We start from the raw sequence: 17,311 nt of genomic DNA, 5'->3' as shown, positions 1-17,311 counted from the left end.
TTTAGCGCCATCAATTATATTTTCAATTCTGAACAGTTTTCCAGTCACTGCCAATGGAAAAACATCCCCACAGCATGATGCTACCACCACCATGCTTCACTCTTGGAAAGGTGTTCTCGGGGTGATGAGAGGTGTTGGGTTTGCGCCAGTGATAGCATTTTCCTTGATGGCCAAAAAGCTCAAGCTCAAAGCTCTAGTCTCATCTGACTAGAGTACATTCTTCCATATGTTTCGGGAGTCTCCCACATGCCTTTTGGCGAACACCAAATGTGTTTGCTTATTTTTGTACTTTTCTACGGCTTAAAGTGGTCCTCTGGACAGATATTCCAATCTCTACTGTTGAGCTTTCCAGCTCCTTCGGGGTTATCTTAGGTCTCTTTGTTGCCTCTCTGATTAATGCCCACCTTGCCTGATCTGTGCATTTTGGTGGGTAGCCCTCTCTTGGCAGGTTTGTTGTGGTGCCATATTATTTCCATTTTTAAATAACTGATGTAATGGTGCTCTGTGGCATGTTCAAAATTTCTGGTGTTTTTTTTTATAGCCCAACCCTGATCTGTACTTCTATACTTCTGGTGGTGCCCCTTGCTTAGTGGTGTGGCAGACTCTGGAGCCTTTCAGAACAGGTGTATATACTGAGATCATTTGACAGATCATGTCACACTTAAATAAAGTCCACCTGTGTGGAATCTAACTAAGTATGTGACTTCTGAAGGTAATTGGTTTCACAAGATCTTATTTAGGGGATTCATAGCAAAGGTGGTGAATACAGTTGAAGTCGGAAATTTACATACACCATAGCCAACTGCATTTTAACTCAGTTTTTCACAATTCTTGACATTTAATGCTAGTAAAAAAAATCCTGTCTTAGGTCAGTTAGATCACCATTTTATTTTAAAGCATATTCGCAAATGAGTCTTCCAAATAGACAATGACCCCAAGCATACTTCCAAAGTTGTGGCAAAATGACTTAAGGACAACAAAGTCAAGGTATTGGAGTGGCCATCACAAAGCCCTGACCGCAATCCTGTAGAAAATGTGTAGGCAGAACTGAAAAAGCATGTTTGAGCAAGGAGGCCTAGAAACCTGACTCCATTACACCAGCTCTGTCAGGAGGAATGGGCCAAAATTCACCCAACTGATTGTGGGAAGCTTGTGGAAGGCTACACGAAACGTTTGACCCAAGTTAAACAATTGAAAGGAAATGCTACCAAATACTAATTGAATGTAAACTTCTGACCCACTGGGAATGTGATGAAAGAAATTAAAGCTGAAATAAATCATTCTCGCAACTATTATTCTGACATTTCACATTCTTAATCTCTTGAAGCTAGGGGGCACTATTTTTATGTTTGGAAAAATAATGTTCCCAAAGTAAATGGCCTATTTCTCAGGACCAGTTGCTAGAATATGCATATAATTGACAGATTAGGATAGAAAATACTAAAGTTTCCAAAACTGTCAAAATATTGTCTGTGAGTATAACATAACTGATATTGCAGGTGAAACTCTGAGGAAAATCCAATCAGGAAGTGCCTCTTATTTTGAAACCCTTCTGTTACTATGCATGCCTATCCTCCATTTAACCTCATAGTCCGCCCCATCCCGCATGCAGTCGCGTTACTACAGCCTCAAGCTCATTACCATAACGCAACGTTAGCGATTTCTAAAAATCGCAAATGAAATGAAATAAATATGCCTGCTCTCAAGCTTATCATTTTCTTAACAATCCTGTCGTCTCAGATTTTCAAAATATGCTTTAGAACCAGAGAAAATCAATAATTTGTGTAAGAGTGGTGATAGCTAGCTTAGCATTTAGCGTTGGCATTTAGCACGCAACATATTCACAAAAACCAGCAAAGGGATCAAATAAAATAATTTACCTTTGAAGAACTTCAGATGTTTCAATGAGGAGACTCTCAGTTACATAGCAGATGTCCAGTTTTTCCTGAAAGATTATTGTGTAGGACACAACGTTCCGTTTTGTTACTATGCATTTGGCTACCGAAACTAACCGAAAATTCAGTCACCTACACGTCAAACTTTTTTCCGAATTAACTCCATAATATCGACTGAAACATGGAAAACGTTGTTTGAATCAATCCTCAAGGTGTTTTGTCATATATCTCTTCATTGAAATGCCGTCCCTGGAAGCCTGCATTCTTCTCTGATTCGGATGGAAAAATACTGGTAGCTGACTTTTGCGCACCAATTTCCACGCCGACACCGTGCGGGACACTTGGCAATTGTCTCTTATGGTCAATCTTCCAATGATATGCCTACAAATACGTCACAATGCTGCAGACACCTTGGGGAAACGGTAGAAAGTGTCCGTTCATTCCTGTCGCATTCACAGCCATATAAGGCGATCATGGAAAACGTAGCTTCAGAAATCCTGTTCATTTCCTGGGCGCTCAAACATCTTGGTTTTGCCTGAAGCTTTTGTTCAACGGCACTCACAGTGAAAATCTTTGCAGTTCTGGAAACGTCAGAGTGTCTTCTTTCCAAAACTATCAATTCCAAGCATAGTCAAGCATCTTTTCGTGACAAAATATTGTGCTTAAAACGGGCACGTTTTTTTTATCCAAAAATGAAATAATGCCCCTAGTGGACTAACAGGTTAAAGGGATACCAACCAGATTCATTTTCTCTGGCTTCCCTTGGTGTCAACAGTCTTTAGACATAGTTTCAGGCTTTTGTTTTGAAAAATTATCGTGAAAGATCACATTGGGTAAGTGGATAGGTGGGGGCTCTCAGAGTGAGTTTTTGCGCTACAGAGTAAAGCCGCCATTGTTCCTCCCGCTGTTATTGAAAAACCTACACACTCGGTTGATATATTATCGAATATATATTTTAAAAACTACCCGAGGAATGATTATAAAAAACGTTTGACATGTTTATGTGGACATTATGAAGACTATTTGGAATTTCCGTCTATGTTGTCGTGACCGCTCTTTCCTGTGGATTTCTGAACATAACGCGACAAAACGAACGGAGGTATTTTGGGTATAAGAATAATCTTTATGGAACAAAAGGAACATTTGTTGTGTAACTGGGAGTCTCGTGAGTGAAAACATCCGAAGATCATCAAAGGTAAACGGGTAATTCGATTGCTTTTCTGATTTTCGTGACCAAGCTTCCTGATGCTAAGTGTACATAATGCTATGCTAGGCTATCGATAAACTTACACAAACGCTTGGATTGCTTTCGCTGTAAAGCATAATTTCAAAATCTGAGACGACAGGTCGATTAAACAAAAGGCTAAGCTGTGTTTTGCAATATTGCACTTGGGATTTCATGAATATGAATATTTTTTTGTAATATTATTTGACTGTTGTGCTATGCTATTCAGCGGTTGCTGACAAAAATGATCCCGCGACAGGGATGGGTAGCGTCACTTGAGGACATGGAGACGCTAGCGTCTCAACTGGCCAATTGCCTGGGGAAATGCAGAGCACCAGATTCAAATAGAATTCTATAAAATTCTAACTTACATTAAATTACACATGTAAGATACTCAATTAAAGCTACACTCGTTGTGAATCCAGCCAACATGTCAGATTCTAAAAATGCTTTTCGGCGAAAGCATAAGAAGCTATTATCTGATAGCATGCACCCATCTGAACCAGTAGTAAACAAAAGAGCTAGTGTAGCAGGCGCTACACAAAACTCTGAAATAAAATATAAAACTTGCATTACCTTTGACGAGCTTCTTTTGTTGGCACTCCAATATGTCCCATAAACATCACAATTGGTCCTTTTTTCGATTAATTCCGTCCATGTATACCCAAAATGTCCATTTATAAAGCATGTTTGATCTGGAAAAAAACAGCTTGTCAAAACACAACGTCACTACAAAACATTTCAAAAGTTGCCTATAAACTTTGCCAAAATATTTCAAACTACTTTTGTAATACAACTTTAGGTATTTTTTTAATGTTAATAATCGATCAAATTGTAGACTGGGCAATCTGTATTCAATACAGCAAGTAAACAAACCATGCACCTTTTTTCGTCTTGCGTAACTCTCAACAGTGTAACGTTGTTCCAGGATGTGCTTCTTCTTCGTTGCACAAATTATTAACTTCAACCAAATTCCAAAGACTGGTGACATCCAGTGGAAGTCGTAGGAACTGTAAAAGGGTCGCTATCAAATATCCCTTGGGAAAGGCAACTAAGGGAACGGTCAGAGGCACAAAAACAAAATCTGAACAGTTATTCCTCTGGGTTTTGCCTGCTACATAAGTTCTGTTATAGTCACAGACATGATTGAAACAGTTTTAGAAACGTCTGAGTGTTTTCTATCCACACCTACTAATCCTATGCATATAATATATTCCTGGCACGAGTAGCAGGAAGTTGAAATTGGGCACGCTATTTATCCAAAAGTGAAAATGCTGCCCCCTATCCCTAACAGGTTTTAACTTCCTGACGTCTTGAGATGTTGCTTCAATATATCCACATAATTTTACTGCCTTATGAAGCCATCTATTTTGTGAAGTGCACCAGTCCCTCCTGCAGCAAAGCACCCCCACAACATGATGCTGCCACCCCCGTGCTTCACGGTTGGGATGGTGTTCTTCGGCTTGCAAGCCAAACAGTTCTATTTTTGTTTCATCAGATCAGAGGACATTTCTCTAAAATTAACATCTTTGTCCCCATGTGCAGTTGCAAACCGTAATCTGGCTCGTTTTACTGTGGATATCGATACTTTTGTACCTGTTTCCTCCAGCATCTTCACAAGATCCTTTGCTGTTGTTCTGGGATTGATTTGCACTTTTCGCATTAAAGTACGTTAATCTCTAGGAGACAGAACACGTCTCCTTCCTGAGCGGTATGACGGCTGTGTGGTCCCATAGTGTTTATACCTGCCTACTATTGTTTGTACAGATGAACGTGGTATCTTCAGTCATTTGGAAATTGCCCTCAAGGATGAGTCAGACTTGTAGAGGTCTTGGGGCTAATTTATTTAGAGTTTCCCATGACGTCAAGCAAGGTAGGCCTTGAAATACTTCCACAGGTACACCTACAATTGACTTCAGGTCAATTAGCCTATCAAGAAGCTTCTAAATCCATGACATCATTTTCTGGAATTTTCCAAGTTGTTTAAAGGCACAGTCAACTTAGTGTATGTAAACTTCTGACCCACTGGACTTGTGATACAGTGAATTAAAAAGTGAATTAAAAGAGAAATAACCTGTCTGTAAACAATTGTTGAAAAAATGACTTGTGTCATGCACAAAGTCGATGTCCTAACCGACTTGCCAAAACTATAGTTTGTTAACAAGAAATTTGTGGAGTGGTTGAAAGACAAGTTTTAATGACTCCAACCTAAGTGAATGTAAACTTCTGACTTCAACTGTACATATGCACGCACGCACCACTTTTCAGTTTATTTTTTAGCATTTTTTAAAATTACTTTTTTCCCCTTTTCATGTCACCAATTTTGAGAATTTTGTTTTTGTCCACCACATAAAATCCAAATTAAAATCAATTTAAGGTACAGGTTGTAATGCAACAATATAGGAAAAAAGCCAAGGGGGATGAATGCTTTTGCAAGGCAATTTATGATGAAATCCTGGTTGAGTGAAATGACAAATGAACAACGAAACAGCACAGCAAGTAAGTGAAAGAAATAGGTTTTGATGATGATTTACTGGTAATGGGGACATATGTAAATGCCACCGAAATAACTTTTTAGTCAGTGTGGTGTGTGTGTAACCTTTATTTAAGTTAAGAACAAATTCATATTTACAATGACGTCCAAACCCGGATGAAACTGGGCCAATTGTGCGCCGCCCTATGGGACTCCCAATCACGGCCGGATGTGATACAGCCTGGATTCGAACCAGGGACTGTATTACACCTCTTGCGCTGAGATACAGTGCCTTAGACCACTGCGTCCGTGTGTGTGTGCTAACTATTTAACTTTCTTTGAATGCTTAAAAGGCCTTTAAATTTTAATATCGGTATTGTTTGTTTTGGCAAGGATTATATCTCATATTGGTATCGGCCAAAAATATAATTTCAGTGCATCACTAATTTAAATGGTGAAATCTGACTTCCTGATTTATCAATAACCAAGGGTTGGTTCAGGAGGACCATGAATAACGGGCAATAGGTGTGAGTGGAGGTATTTCATCCTGCCACAGGTCTTGATTAGAGGTCGACCGCTTATGATTTTTCAACGCCGATACCGATGACTGGAGGACCAAAAAAAGCCGATACCGATTAATCGGCCAATTAAAAAAAAAAAGTATTTATTTATTTGTAATAATGACAATTACAACAATACTGAATGAACACTTATTTTAACTTAATATAATACACCAACAAAATCAATTTAGCCTCAAATAAATAGTGAAACGTTCAATTTGGTTAAAATAATGCAAAAACAAAGTGTTGGAGAAGAAAGTAAAAGTGCAATATGTGCAATGTAAAAAAGCTAACGTTTATGTTCCTTGCTCAGAACAGGACAACATATGATAGCTGGTCGTTCCTTTTAACATGAGTCTTCAATATTCCCAGGTAAGAAGTTTTAGGTTGTAGTTATTATAGGACCTTTTCTCTCTATACCTTTTTGTATTTCATAGACCTTTGACTATTGGATGTTCTTATAGGCACTCTAGTATTGTCAGCCTAATCTCAGGAGTTTATAGGCTTTAAGTCATAAACGGCGCTGAGTTTCAAGCTTTGCGAAAAGCTGCTGGCAAACGGAGGAAATTGCGGTTTGAATGAATGCTTACGAGCCTGCTGCTGCCTACCACCGCTCAGTCAGACTGCTCTATCAAATCATTGACTTAATTATAATATTATAAACACACAGAAATATTAATATGGCCAAATCCGGAAACTATAATTTCGAAAACATAACGTTTATTCTTTCTGTGAAATACGGAATGTTCCGTATTTTAGCGAACGGGTGGCAATCCTAAGTCTAAATATTGCAGTTACATTGCACAACCTTCAATGTTATGTCATAATTATGTAAAATGCTGGCAAATTAATTACGGTCTTTCTTAGGAAGAAATGGTCTTCGCACCGTTCGCAACGAACCAGGTGTCCCGAACTGCTGCATATTCTGCTTAAACTGAACGAAAGAGAAGTGACACAATTCCAGGCACCGCATTGATTATATGCAACGCAGGACAAGCTAGTTCAACTAGTAATATCATCAACCATGTGTAGTTAACTATTGATTATGTTAAGATGGATTGTTTTTTATAAGATAAGTTTAATGCTAGCTAGCAACTTACCATGGCTCCTTGCTGCCTACACTCACGTAACAGGTGGTCAGCCTGCCACGCAGTCTCCTCGTGGATTGCAATATAGTCAGCCATAATCGGCATCCAAAATTGCCAATTACCCATTCTTATGAAAACTTTAAATTGGCCCTAATTAATCTGTCATTCCAATTAATCGTTTTACCTCTAATCTGGGGACCGTACCAAATCTTTTCAGTCTCCTGAAGGGGGAAATGCATTGTCGTGCCCTCTTCACGACTTTCGTGGTGTGTTTGGACCATAGTAGTTTGTTAATGTGGATACCAAGGAACTTAAATGTCGACCCGCTCCACTACAGCCCTGTTGATGTGAATTGGGGCATGTTCGACCATCCTTTTCCCATAATGACAACCTAATTACGGCTAACATTGTAGCTGTTTAAAGCTAATTCCCTGCAGTTCTGCACATTTTGCCGTGGCTTATGCATTCCGAGTGACTCAAACATAACAAAATCTGTGGGGGCCCTATGCCATGATAAAAATACTCCTGAATGCAGATTTTATTTTAAATTCTCTGACTGTCTAGCTTTTATTTTTCTTTCAAATATACTCTTACTTAAAAATGTATAGTTCCATTTATCTTTTCTACATTATCTGGTTTTAGTCATTTAAGTTTACACTGGAAACGCTTTTCCATCTCAACTAGTTTCTTCTCTAAAAATAAGTAAATACATGTGTTCAAATGTGTTCTTTTGGCAGTGTCTGAAAAATGCATTTAAATTCATGACTCATTGCTAACAAGCATGTTTCCTCTTACACTTGTTTCCTCTCCTTGAATCTTCTTCTTACTTCCATCTGACTGAGTAGGAGGTGAGTGAAGGTTTGGAGAAGGTGTCAAGGAAAGGCTATTGAGATTCAGCTTGGGTTAGTTTAAAACGTGTTGCAATATGCTGCTGTATGATATGTATCACTTCTTTGTACTGAGTTTAGTGTCTCACCATAGGCTACTCTGTAGGCCTACACAACAGCATTCTCTCTTGTTTGGTGTTTTGGATTCTAATTTCTTCATGTCTCTAGATGGCAGTCTAGCAAAGCTGATTTCCTTACTGAATTCGCCTTCCCCTGCACACGTTGCGCTCGGATCTCTGGCTGTCTGTCTCTGTTCTTGTAGCTTTATGGCACAAGTACTGGTGTACGAGTGGCTTTTATCCATTGCTGGAGATATGCAGTGTTGTGTATGATTTTCAAAGGGATATGTAGATAAAACGTGAGGGCGCATAGCTTTGTGTGTGTGTGTGTGTGTGTGTGTGTGTGTGTGTGTGTGTGTGTGTGTGTGTGTGTGTGTGTGTGTGTGTGTGTGTGTGTGTGTGTGTGTGTGTGTGTGTGTGTGTGTGTGTGTGTTAAAAGTAAAAACATGTATGTACCAATCCCGGATTGCCCGTTCACATTATCATATATTTTACTCTCCTAGCCTACTTGATATGCCTAAGCGTTTCAGCTTGTTTTTTGTCTTTTTAAAGGTTGTGAACAGTCATGCTGATTCCCATGTAAAATAGCCTTTTGAGTGACTAAATGTCACCCATAATATTTTTCCCTGAGGAAAAAGTACTTTATCTATCATAGCTAACTACCAGGATGTTTGAGAAGACCGGCTGAGTGGGCAGGAATCTTGGCTGACAGCTCTTTGAAAGGCCTATGTTAAGAAACTTGGATGCCGTAAAATCCTTTCAAGCAAATTTGGTGATACAAACAAACATTGAAATTGCATCAATTGTTTTTATATACATCTCCCATTTGGCACGTCTTAAGTATCTTTGCCATAGATGAATAGTGTAAACTTACAATTATATTTGCTGACACCCGACAGTAAAATTTTGGCACCAGTAGAGTAGCTATATGAACCACGCCCTTCCGCTAACATGCCTTCTCCAATGTTGGTTATAAGCCGTTACTTAAATTAGGTAAGCGACTATCATGTTACCATTGGTGTATTAAAATTAGTTAGAGTGACGTCACCCTATCCCCTTAATAATCCCCCCTCCTGAATCCAAATGTTTGACATGGGCAAGGATCAGTAACTTTTTATGATCACACTTTCTCAATGTAGAAGCGACGGTCATTTTTCATACTTTGGTTATTATACTTTGATCTGGTTGAATCGAAATATCATAAAATTTCATGAAATTCCTGATTTGGACTTTTCATTGCCTTTAACTCCTCAAATGTATCTACTCTAATTAAATCGCAGCGATATAATTCCACCACAGCTTCCCGTGTTTATAGGGTATTGTAAATGGCCATTCTGTGCCTGTTAATTACATTTCAGTTGATAGCGCTGTTTGCTGCCTTAAGGAACTCACTATTGTTTGCCCCACCTATGCTATTAATATAATTATATCAAGCTAATGTTTTGCTACATGTGTCCACAAGCGTAGGGGTATTGTCCATAGTAATCTTGTGCACATTTACCTGCATTCTACGACTAGCTCTGCAACTTTGAATCCAATCAGGAAGCCTATTGTGGCTATCTCATCCAGTTCGATTGACTCTTGTCACCATGGATACTCCTGCTGTTTTCAAGCCCCGCAGAGGGCTTGGATTGTTACATATAAATGTGTGAAGCCTGATGTCTAAACTGGACTTTCTGGATGGATGTCTGGGTGCATGACACTAGCCCAGAAGTTCTGGTTATCTCACAGACCTGGCTGAGTAATTTGATTATGGATAAGGATGTTGCCATTGTGAACTACAACATTTTCAGATGTGATGGGCAAAAAAGGGGCTATTTATGTAAGACCTTTTATGTCATAATGCTTTCTTAAAAGTGTCCATAAGCCAAAATATTTATGTTTATTGCTGTGGTCTACTGTGTAAGTGGAAATTCTCACCCCAGGCATTCCGTCATAATGTGTTATGCAGAGCTTTTTTATACTAGCTGCATACCAGACACTGTTTTGCCACATCCATTTTTACCTCTGGTTGATAAATATGCCCCTTTCAAGCGATTGAGTCAAAAAACAAACTAATCCATGGTACTATCCTGTACTCTGACCGCCTCTAGATAAGAAATCAAGTCTGGGCCAAGGCTAGACTAACTGACTCATTAGCTATTTAGGCAATTGAGAAATACACGACTTGACAAAAATTATGTGGACACCTGCTCGTTGAATGTCTCATTCTAAAATGATGGGCATTAACATGGAGTTGGTCCCCTCTTTGCTGCTATAACAGCCTCCACTCTTTTGTGAAGGCTTTCCACTAGATGTTGGAACTAGAGGTCGACCGATTAATCGGAATGGCTGATTAATTAGCACCGATTTCAAGTTTTCATAACAATCGGAAATCGGTATTTTTGGACACTTATTTGGCCAATTTTTAAAATTATTCTTATTCTTTTTTTAACACTTTTATTTAATCTTTATTTAACTAGGCAAGTCCGTTAAGAACACGGCGGGTTAACTGCCTCGTTCAGGGGCAGAACGACAGATTTTCACCATGTCAGCTCGGGGGATCCAAACTTGCAACCTTACAGTTAACTAGTCCAAACCTGCCTCTCGTTGCACTCCACAAGGAAACGGCCTGTTACGTGAATGCAGTAAGCCAAAGTAAGGTGCTAGCTAGCATTAAACTTATCTTATAAAAAACAATCAATCATAATCACTAGTTAACTACACATGGTTGATGATATTACTAGTTTATCTAGCTTGTCCAGCGTTGCATAAAATCTGACTGAGCATACAAGTATCTGACTGAGCGGTGGTAGGCAGCAGCAGGCTCGTAAGCATTCATTCAAACAGCACTTTTGTGCATTTTGCCAGCAGCTCTTCGTTGTGCGCTATGCATTGCCCTGTTTATGACTTCAAGCCTATCAACTCCTGAGATGAGGCTGGTGTAACCGAAGTGTAATGGCTAGCTAGTTAGCCGGGTGCGCGCTAATAGCGTTTCAAACGTCACTCGCTCTGAGACTTGGAGTGGGTGTTCCCCTTGCTCTGCATGGGTAACGCTGCTTCGGGGTTGGCTGTTGTCGTTATTTTCTATCTGTAAATGGTATTCTTAATGTTAATCAAGCTATATATTTGTTACTGAATTACCAATGTTATTTATATAGCTTGTAGGTCCCATAAACCAGTTTTAAAGGAATTTGTAATGACTAGTTTGAATGGTACACAAATTGACTTCCTTCCATCCTAAAAATATCTTGGTATCTGGCTTGATGACAAACTGTCATGTTACTGAGCTGGTGAAGAAGTTTAAGTTCAAGATCTGACTTCTGTTAATAGGAAGGAAATTGTCCACGGCATTTTTACGTCTATTTTAGATTATGGGGATATTATCTATATGCATGCAGCAGCATCTCGACTTTAACCACTAGATGTTGTTTTCCAATGTGCCATTTGATTTATTACTGGTTATAGAATCAAAAAGTGGTTTGGGCGTCTATGTAACGAGATAAACTTCCTGTGTGTCTATCATCATTAATTCAATTTAGACTTATCAAACCTGATCAAACCTGGTCTCAGGCTACATAACACCGGGGCCCCTTCGGCAGATTTGAGTTTTTTGACATGAACATTTTTTAATATATTTTTTTACTTCCCTGTCTCCCTAAAAACAACAAAATCTGCTGGGATGTAGACGTTATCAAATGGGTTGTAAAAACATGAAACATTTAAAGTTATTTCAGGCAATGCTGAGAAATAATTGAAAGTCGTGCCGTACGGACAGAGAGCTGTATAGCCTATTTCTTCAGGGAGTATCATTGTTAGTTCTTCTGAGTGATATTGGAGATTGACTCGGGTCTCCCTTTTTGAAATTTACAAGTCAGGCAGTTTCGACTGTAGGATTGACGGAAATCATTCTAAGTTGCAGATGGTGCTGCCTGCATGAGGACCAGGTGTGTTGCTCTGCTGTGTCAGGCTGTGCCTGCCTGCGTCATTGGGACTACCATTCTAGCCTCTGAGTGATTTTACTTACAGTGTGATCTGTTATAGAGCGAGAGAGGACCGTGATGATGGAAGGAGGGGAGGGATGGTGGGATGAAGAGGCATGTAAAGATCTCCTTGGTTTATTTGTCTATTTGTGCAGGAATAATGTCTGCCTTGTGCCTTCTACAGAAGTTTAATCATTTCCATATTCCTACTGTAAAAATGTTATGCGAAGGTGGTGCTGAACCCTTCTCACTGTTTCTCTCTCTCCCCTCCTCACACTCTTCTTTACCCTCTGTCTCCATCCCCTCTCCCTTTCATTCTCCTCTCCCCCTTCTGTTCCACCCCTGTCCTCTCTCTCGCTCTCTAACCCCCAGGTATCTCTAGGTATGGATATGGAGAGTGCCAGCTCGGTGGTCCTACAGGCCCTGACCCAGGCCACCAGTCAGGATACCGCTCTACTGAAGCCTGCTGAGGAGCAGCTACGACAGTGGGAGACACAACCTGGCTTCTATTCTGTACTGCTGGTATGTCTAACACACACACACAGGCAAACACAGGCACCAACATCTATATTGGAGCTTACCACACATCATCCATTGATTTGTGCAAAGCTTTGAGTTCCTCAAGTTAAGATTGTTCCCCTAATTATTACATGATGGATATGATATGGGCCAGAAAGTTTTGGGTCAATTTATGCAGACATTTTTAAAAAGGTAGGCCTTCTGTGGGCCCAACATGCTTCTCTTGTGGTTTTGGATCATCTTGATTTATGCAAAGCTGTGGAGATGTGATACTATATGCAACTGGGTTCTCAAATGTCAAAGAAGGCTGGATATCAATAATATCAATAATAATAACAACAGCAGCGGCAACGGCATCGGCGATCAGCTTGTGTGGTTTCCATATATAATATCCGTGGGCAGTTTTGCCCTGATTACAATCACTACTAACAAATCACCCCACCCTCACTACAATAATAAAAAATAAATAAACAAATTAACAGGAATGGTAGAGATAGTGACAGAGAAATAGATGGGATGCTCACTGGTGCTCAGCTGTACACTAACCTTGACTGTCATTATCTCATTGTCACATTGCATTCGTCCCTGTCACAAATGATAGACCATTAGGTTACACACAATGCCCCAGTCTAGCCCAGGTTGATGTGTCACTGTGCTGCTGTTAGAGCCATGGGGTAAACCATAGTAGCAGGATACTGTGTGTGTGATACTCCACAGAGGCTGTAAAGAAATCTAATCTGTCCCATCCTCCTCACCATCTCTCCTCATTCAGTCAGTGTACTGTAGATGGTCTTTGTTGATCTCTATCCATCAGCTATCCAATACCTTGTTACAGTAGGTGGTTGTTAGCCACTCCTAGGGTTGCAAAGCTACCCGTAATTTACCAACGTTTCCAGAATATTCAGTAGTTTTTCGAAACAACAGAAAATCTATGTCAATCTCTTTTAACGTGGGCTCCCGAGTGGCGAAGCGGTGTAAAACACTGCATCTGTGCTAGAGGTGTCACTACAGACCCTGGTTCGATTCCAGGCTGTATCACAACCGGCCGTGATTGGTTGTCCCGTAGGGCGGTACACAATTGGCCCAGCGTCGTTAGGGTTTGGCCGGGGTAGGCCTTCATTGTAAATATGAATTTGTTCTTAACTGACTTATCTAGTTAAATAAAGGTTAAATAAAAAATAAAAACGTTAGAAATTTATACTTGAATAACATTTGTTTCTTTTCATACATAGTATACATTTTACAGTGCATTGGGAAAGTATTCAGACCCCTTGACTTTTCCACATCTTGTTACGTAACAGCCTTATTCTGAAATGTATTAAATAGTTTTTCCCCCTCATCAATCTACAACCAATACCCCATAATGACAAAGAAAAATAGGTTTTTAGACATTTTTTTAGTTTTTAGTTTGTTTTATAAATTTGCTATAACATTTGCATAAGTATTCAGACCCTTTACTCAGTACTTTGTCGAATCCCCTTTGGCAGCGATTACAGTCTTCTTTCCGAATGCACTGCATCTTTGTCCATGACCTTATGGTTCAAGAGAAAATAGCCTAATTAATTTAAAAAGCATCTAATCAACAGAGGTATTCTTTTCTATGAACTCTTCCTACTTGACTTTTTTCACAAAAATGACAATGACAAAACATTGACAGCAAATACATATTGACATAGTAAAATATTGACATTGTATTCACTAAGTTAATAGTTTATATTTAGGTTAATGTTTTTTTGCGGCTTTGTATTTATTTTAAAATCACAATATTTCATATATTTTACATGTGATGAGGCCACACAGAGGGCCAGAGATTATTACAGACACCTGTGATAGTCTGAAGTACCAAAAGGGGCCACTGGATGTCTTGTGATAGATTACGTAAAATCCTTGAAAAATGCCAAAATTCAGGTAGTTTAATGGTAAACTTTTGAAAGTTTCCAGTAATATATCCTCCATTTGCAACCATAGCCACATCAGCCACTCAACTGAGGCTGCACTGCCAGGTTCTGCTTTTTTTTACCCACAGAACAACACCGTTTGAATCGCTCTGAGCCTAGAACTCTGCTGTAGTCAGACAGTCAGGACTGAGTTAATAACAGAGAACATTGTTGTACTCTGCCCCCACTCACCCCTGTGGTTCGCTACTCAACGCAGCTTCACCCTTCAATTCGCCTGCTGAGAGAAGTGTGTGTGTGTATAGTGGAGTGTGGCAGCACTCTGCTGTGATTGTCTCAGTCTGGCGCCAGGTGCGTACTCCAGACTGCAAGCTCCCAGCATGCCCCTCTCATGCACACCCACCTCCCCCGAACTCACATCGGGTGCTGGTACATCTTTTTTTTAATGAGCCCAAAGTTTGGGTTCTCGCTCTGTCACTCCAAAAAACCTTGTAGGACAGCTAAGATAAGCAGCCAGCCATTGTGGCTTTATTAACCTCTCTTGGGTAGGGAGCAGTATTTTGAAGTTTTGATGACAAACGTGCGTAAAGTAAACTGCCTGTTACTCAGGTCCAGAAGCTAGGATATGTATATGCCTGGTAGTATTGGATATAAAACACTCTAAAGTTTCCAAAACTGTTAAAATAATGTATGTGAGTATAACAGAACTGATATGACCGGTGAAAACCTGAGTAAAATCCATCCATAAAGTGGGATATTTTTGATGTGGGTACTTTTCTATTGAATGCCTATACAATATGTATTTGAATAGGACCCAAATTCCAGTTCCTATGGTTTCCACTAGATGTCAACAGTCTTTAGACATTGTTTCAGGCTTGTATTCTGAAAAATTAGGAAGAATCCGAACATTCATTCAGTGGACTCAAATGAACCAGAGCTGTTTTGAGCGCGTGACCGATTGCGCACCATTCGTTGTTTTTCTTTTCTATTGAAGACGCTATTGTCCGCTATTATCAATTATTTGGACAATAGACAACCTGAGGATTAATTATAAACATCTTTTGACGAACTTTACAGGTACTATTAGGATGTTTTCGTCTGCATGTCGTGACTACCTTTGAGCCAGTGGATTACTGAACAAACGCGCCAACAAGTTTTTGGGATATAAAGAGGGACTTTATCGAACAAAACAAACATTTATTGTGTAACATGGACTCTTGTGACTGCTAACATATGAAGATCATCAAAGGTAAGTGATTAATTTTATCGCCTTTTCTGACTTTTGTAATTATTTTACCTGGTTGTAAAATGTTTGTATGCTTTTGTAAGCAGGGCACTGTCCTCACATAATCGCATGGTATGCTTTCGCCGTAAAGCCCTTTTGAAATCTGACAAAGTGGCTGGATTAACAAGAAGGGAAACTTTCATCCGATGTATAACACTTGTATATTTTTCATGTTTATTATGAGTATTTCAGTGTTTTGAATTTGGCGCTCTGCAATTTCACCGGATGTTGGCCAGGCTGGACGCTACTGTCCGTAAGAATGCCCAATTCCAAACCAGACCCTAACCCAAGAATGTAAGCACTTTGTGTAGTTTCTGAAAGGACTCCTTGGATAGCTGTGAAATTCCTGCTGCAGCCAAGGACATTATCACAGTGATTTTAAATAATATTGATTCCTCCCACCTACTAAGTTATATAAACGCTGCCCTGTGTTTTCTGTCCTCTAGAATATCTTCAACAACCACATGTTGGATGTTAACGTCCGATGGCTTGCCGTGCTCTACTTCAAAAACGGCATCGACAGGTACTGGAGGAGAGTCGCGCCAAAGTAAGCCTTCTCTCTTTTACCTCCCTCTTCTTCTTCTCTTGCTTCTTTCCATTCTTCTCGCCATTCTTTTCACTTTCCTTATGGTCCTGTCTCGTCTTCTCTGTCATCTCGCCATTTTACGATAAAACAAATATTTCCCAACAACTGTTACACCTCTCCCATCATCACGTTTCAGTAGTAATGGCAAGTTCTGCCAATCGATTGGGCTCAGCTGTGTGTGTTTTGTGAGCTTACATTGCTATTCATTGGCGCCATTCTCTTAAGTCCATCTATTGTAGGCCATACTGATAGTATTGTACAGACACAACCTATGGGATGGTAATTCTCCATTGACACCTATGGGATTGCTGACCAGCTTAATGTTTCAAGTTCACCTACAGGTCCACAGAACAAAGACTGTTTTTAACCACCTCACCTCAAAGACAATCAGTTCTGCTTCTGCAATCTCCAGCCATTCTTTTGTTTTTGTAGTGCTCTCCTTCCAAAGTCCCCCTTCTTTTCTTTTGTAGGTGTGGGTAATTCATTATCATTTGTCGAACAAAGCCGCTGCCACCTCTGCTTGCTGTGGAAGGTGCAATGAACTCCTGGCCATTGCTTTGCGCTTAATGCACCCAGTGCCTACAGAAGTTGCCCAATTTACTGGGGGAAACTATCCGAGGGCTTGTCGCACAAACTTCTACCGGGGTTAGGATCTCTGCTACTTTGTATGGGTTGTGGCAACTCTTCCCTTCTTCACATTACACTTCACTTAATCCCCTCTTCTGTTTCTCTTCCACAATGATGAGACTCAATCAAGCCCTCCCTCTTCCTTTCCCTCTTCCCCTCTCTCTCCTGCTTCAATTCCTATTTTCTCATCCACCGCTGCCACCTTCCCTTCCTCACTCTTCTTAACATTCTTACCTCTCCATGATTCCCC

At 39.9% G+C, this 17,311-nt stretch overlaps 1 protein-coding gene across 1 annotated transcript in view; it reads left to right on the top strand.

The window, feature by feature from the left end:
* The window catches only part of ipo11 (importin 11), a 234,524-nt gene that overhangs the window by 5,718 nt on the left and 211,495 nt on the right, over positions 1 to 17,311 (top strand). Inside the window, exons 2-3 of the mRNA XM_035786216.2 lie at positions 12,522 to 12,671; positions 16,295 to 16,395. Of these exons, the coding sequence (XP_035642109.1) occupies positions 12,534 to 12,671; positions 16,295 to 16,395 (239 nt within the window). The 5' untranslated portion in view covers positions 12,522 to 12,533. The remainder of the gene's footprint in view (positions 1 to 12,521; positions 12,672 to 16,294; positions 16,396 to 17,311) is intronic.

Source organism: Oncorhynchus keta, chromosome 14 (assembly GCF_023373465.1).
Source record: "Oncorhynchus keta strain PuntledgeMale-10-30-2019 chromosome 14, Oket_V2, whole genome shotgun sequence".
NCBI classification, from domain to species: domain Eukaryota; kingdom Metazoa; phylum Chordata; class Actinopteri; order Salmoniformes; family Salmonidae; genus Oncorhynchus; species Oncorhynchus keta.
The sequence above is the reverse complement of the archived record's forward strand: the minus strand, read 5'-3'. Positions and strand labels throughout refer to the sequence as shown.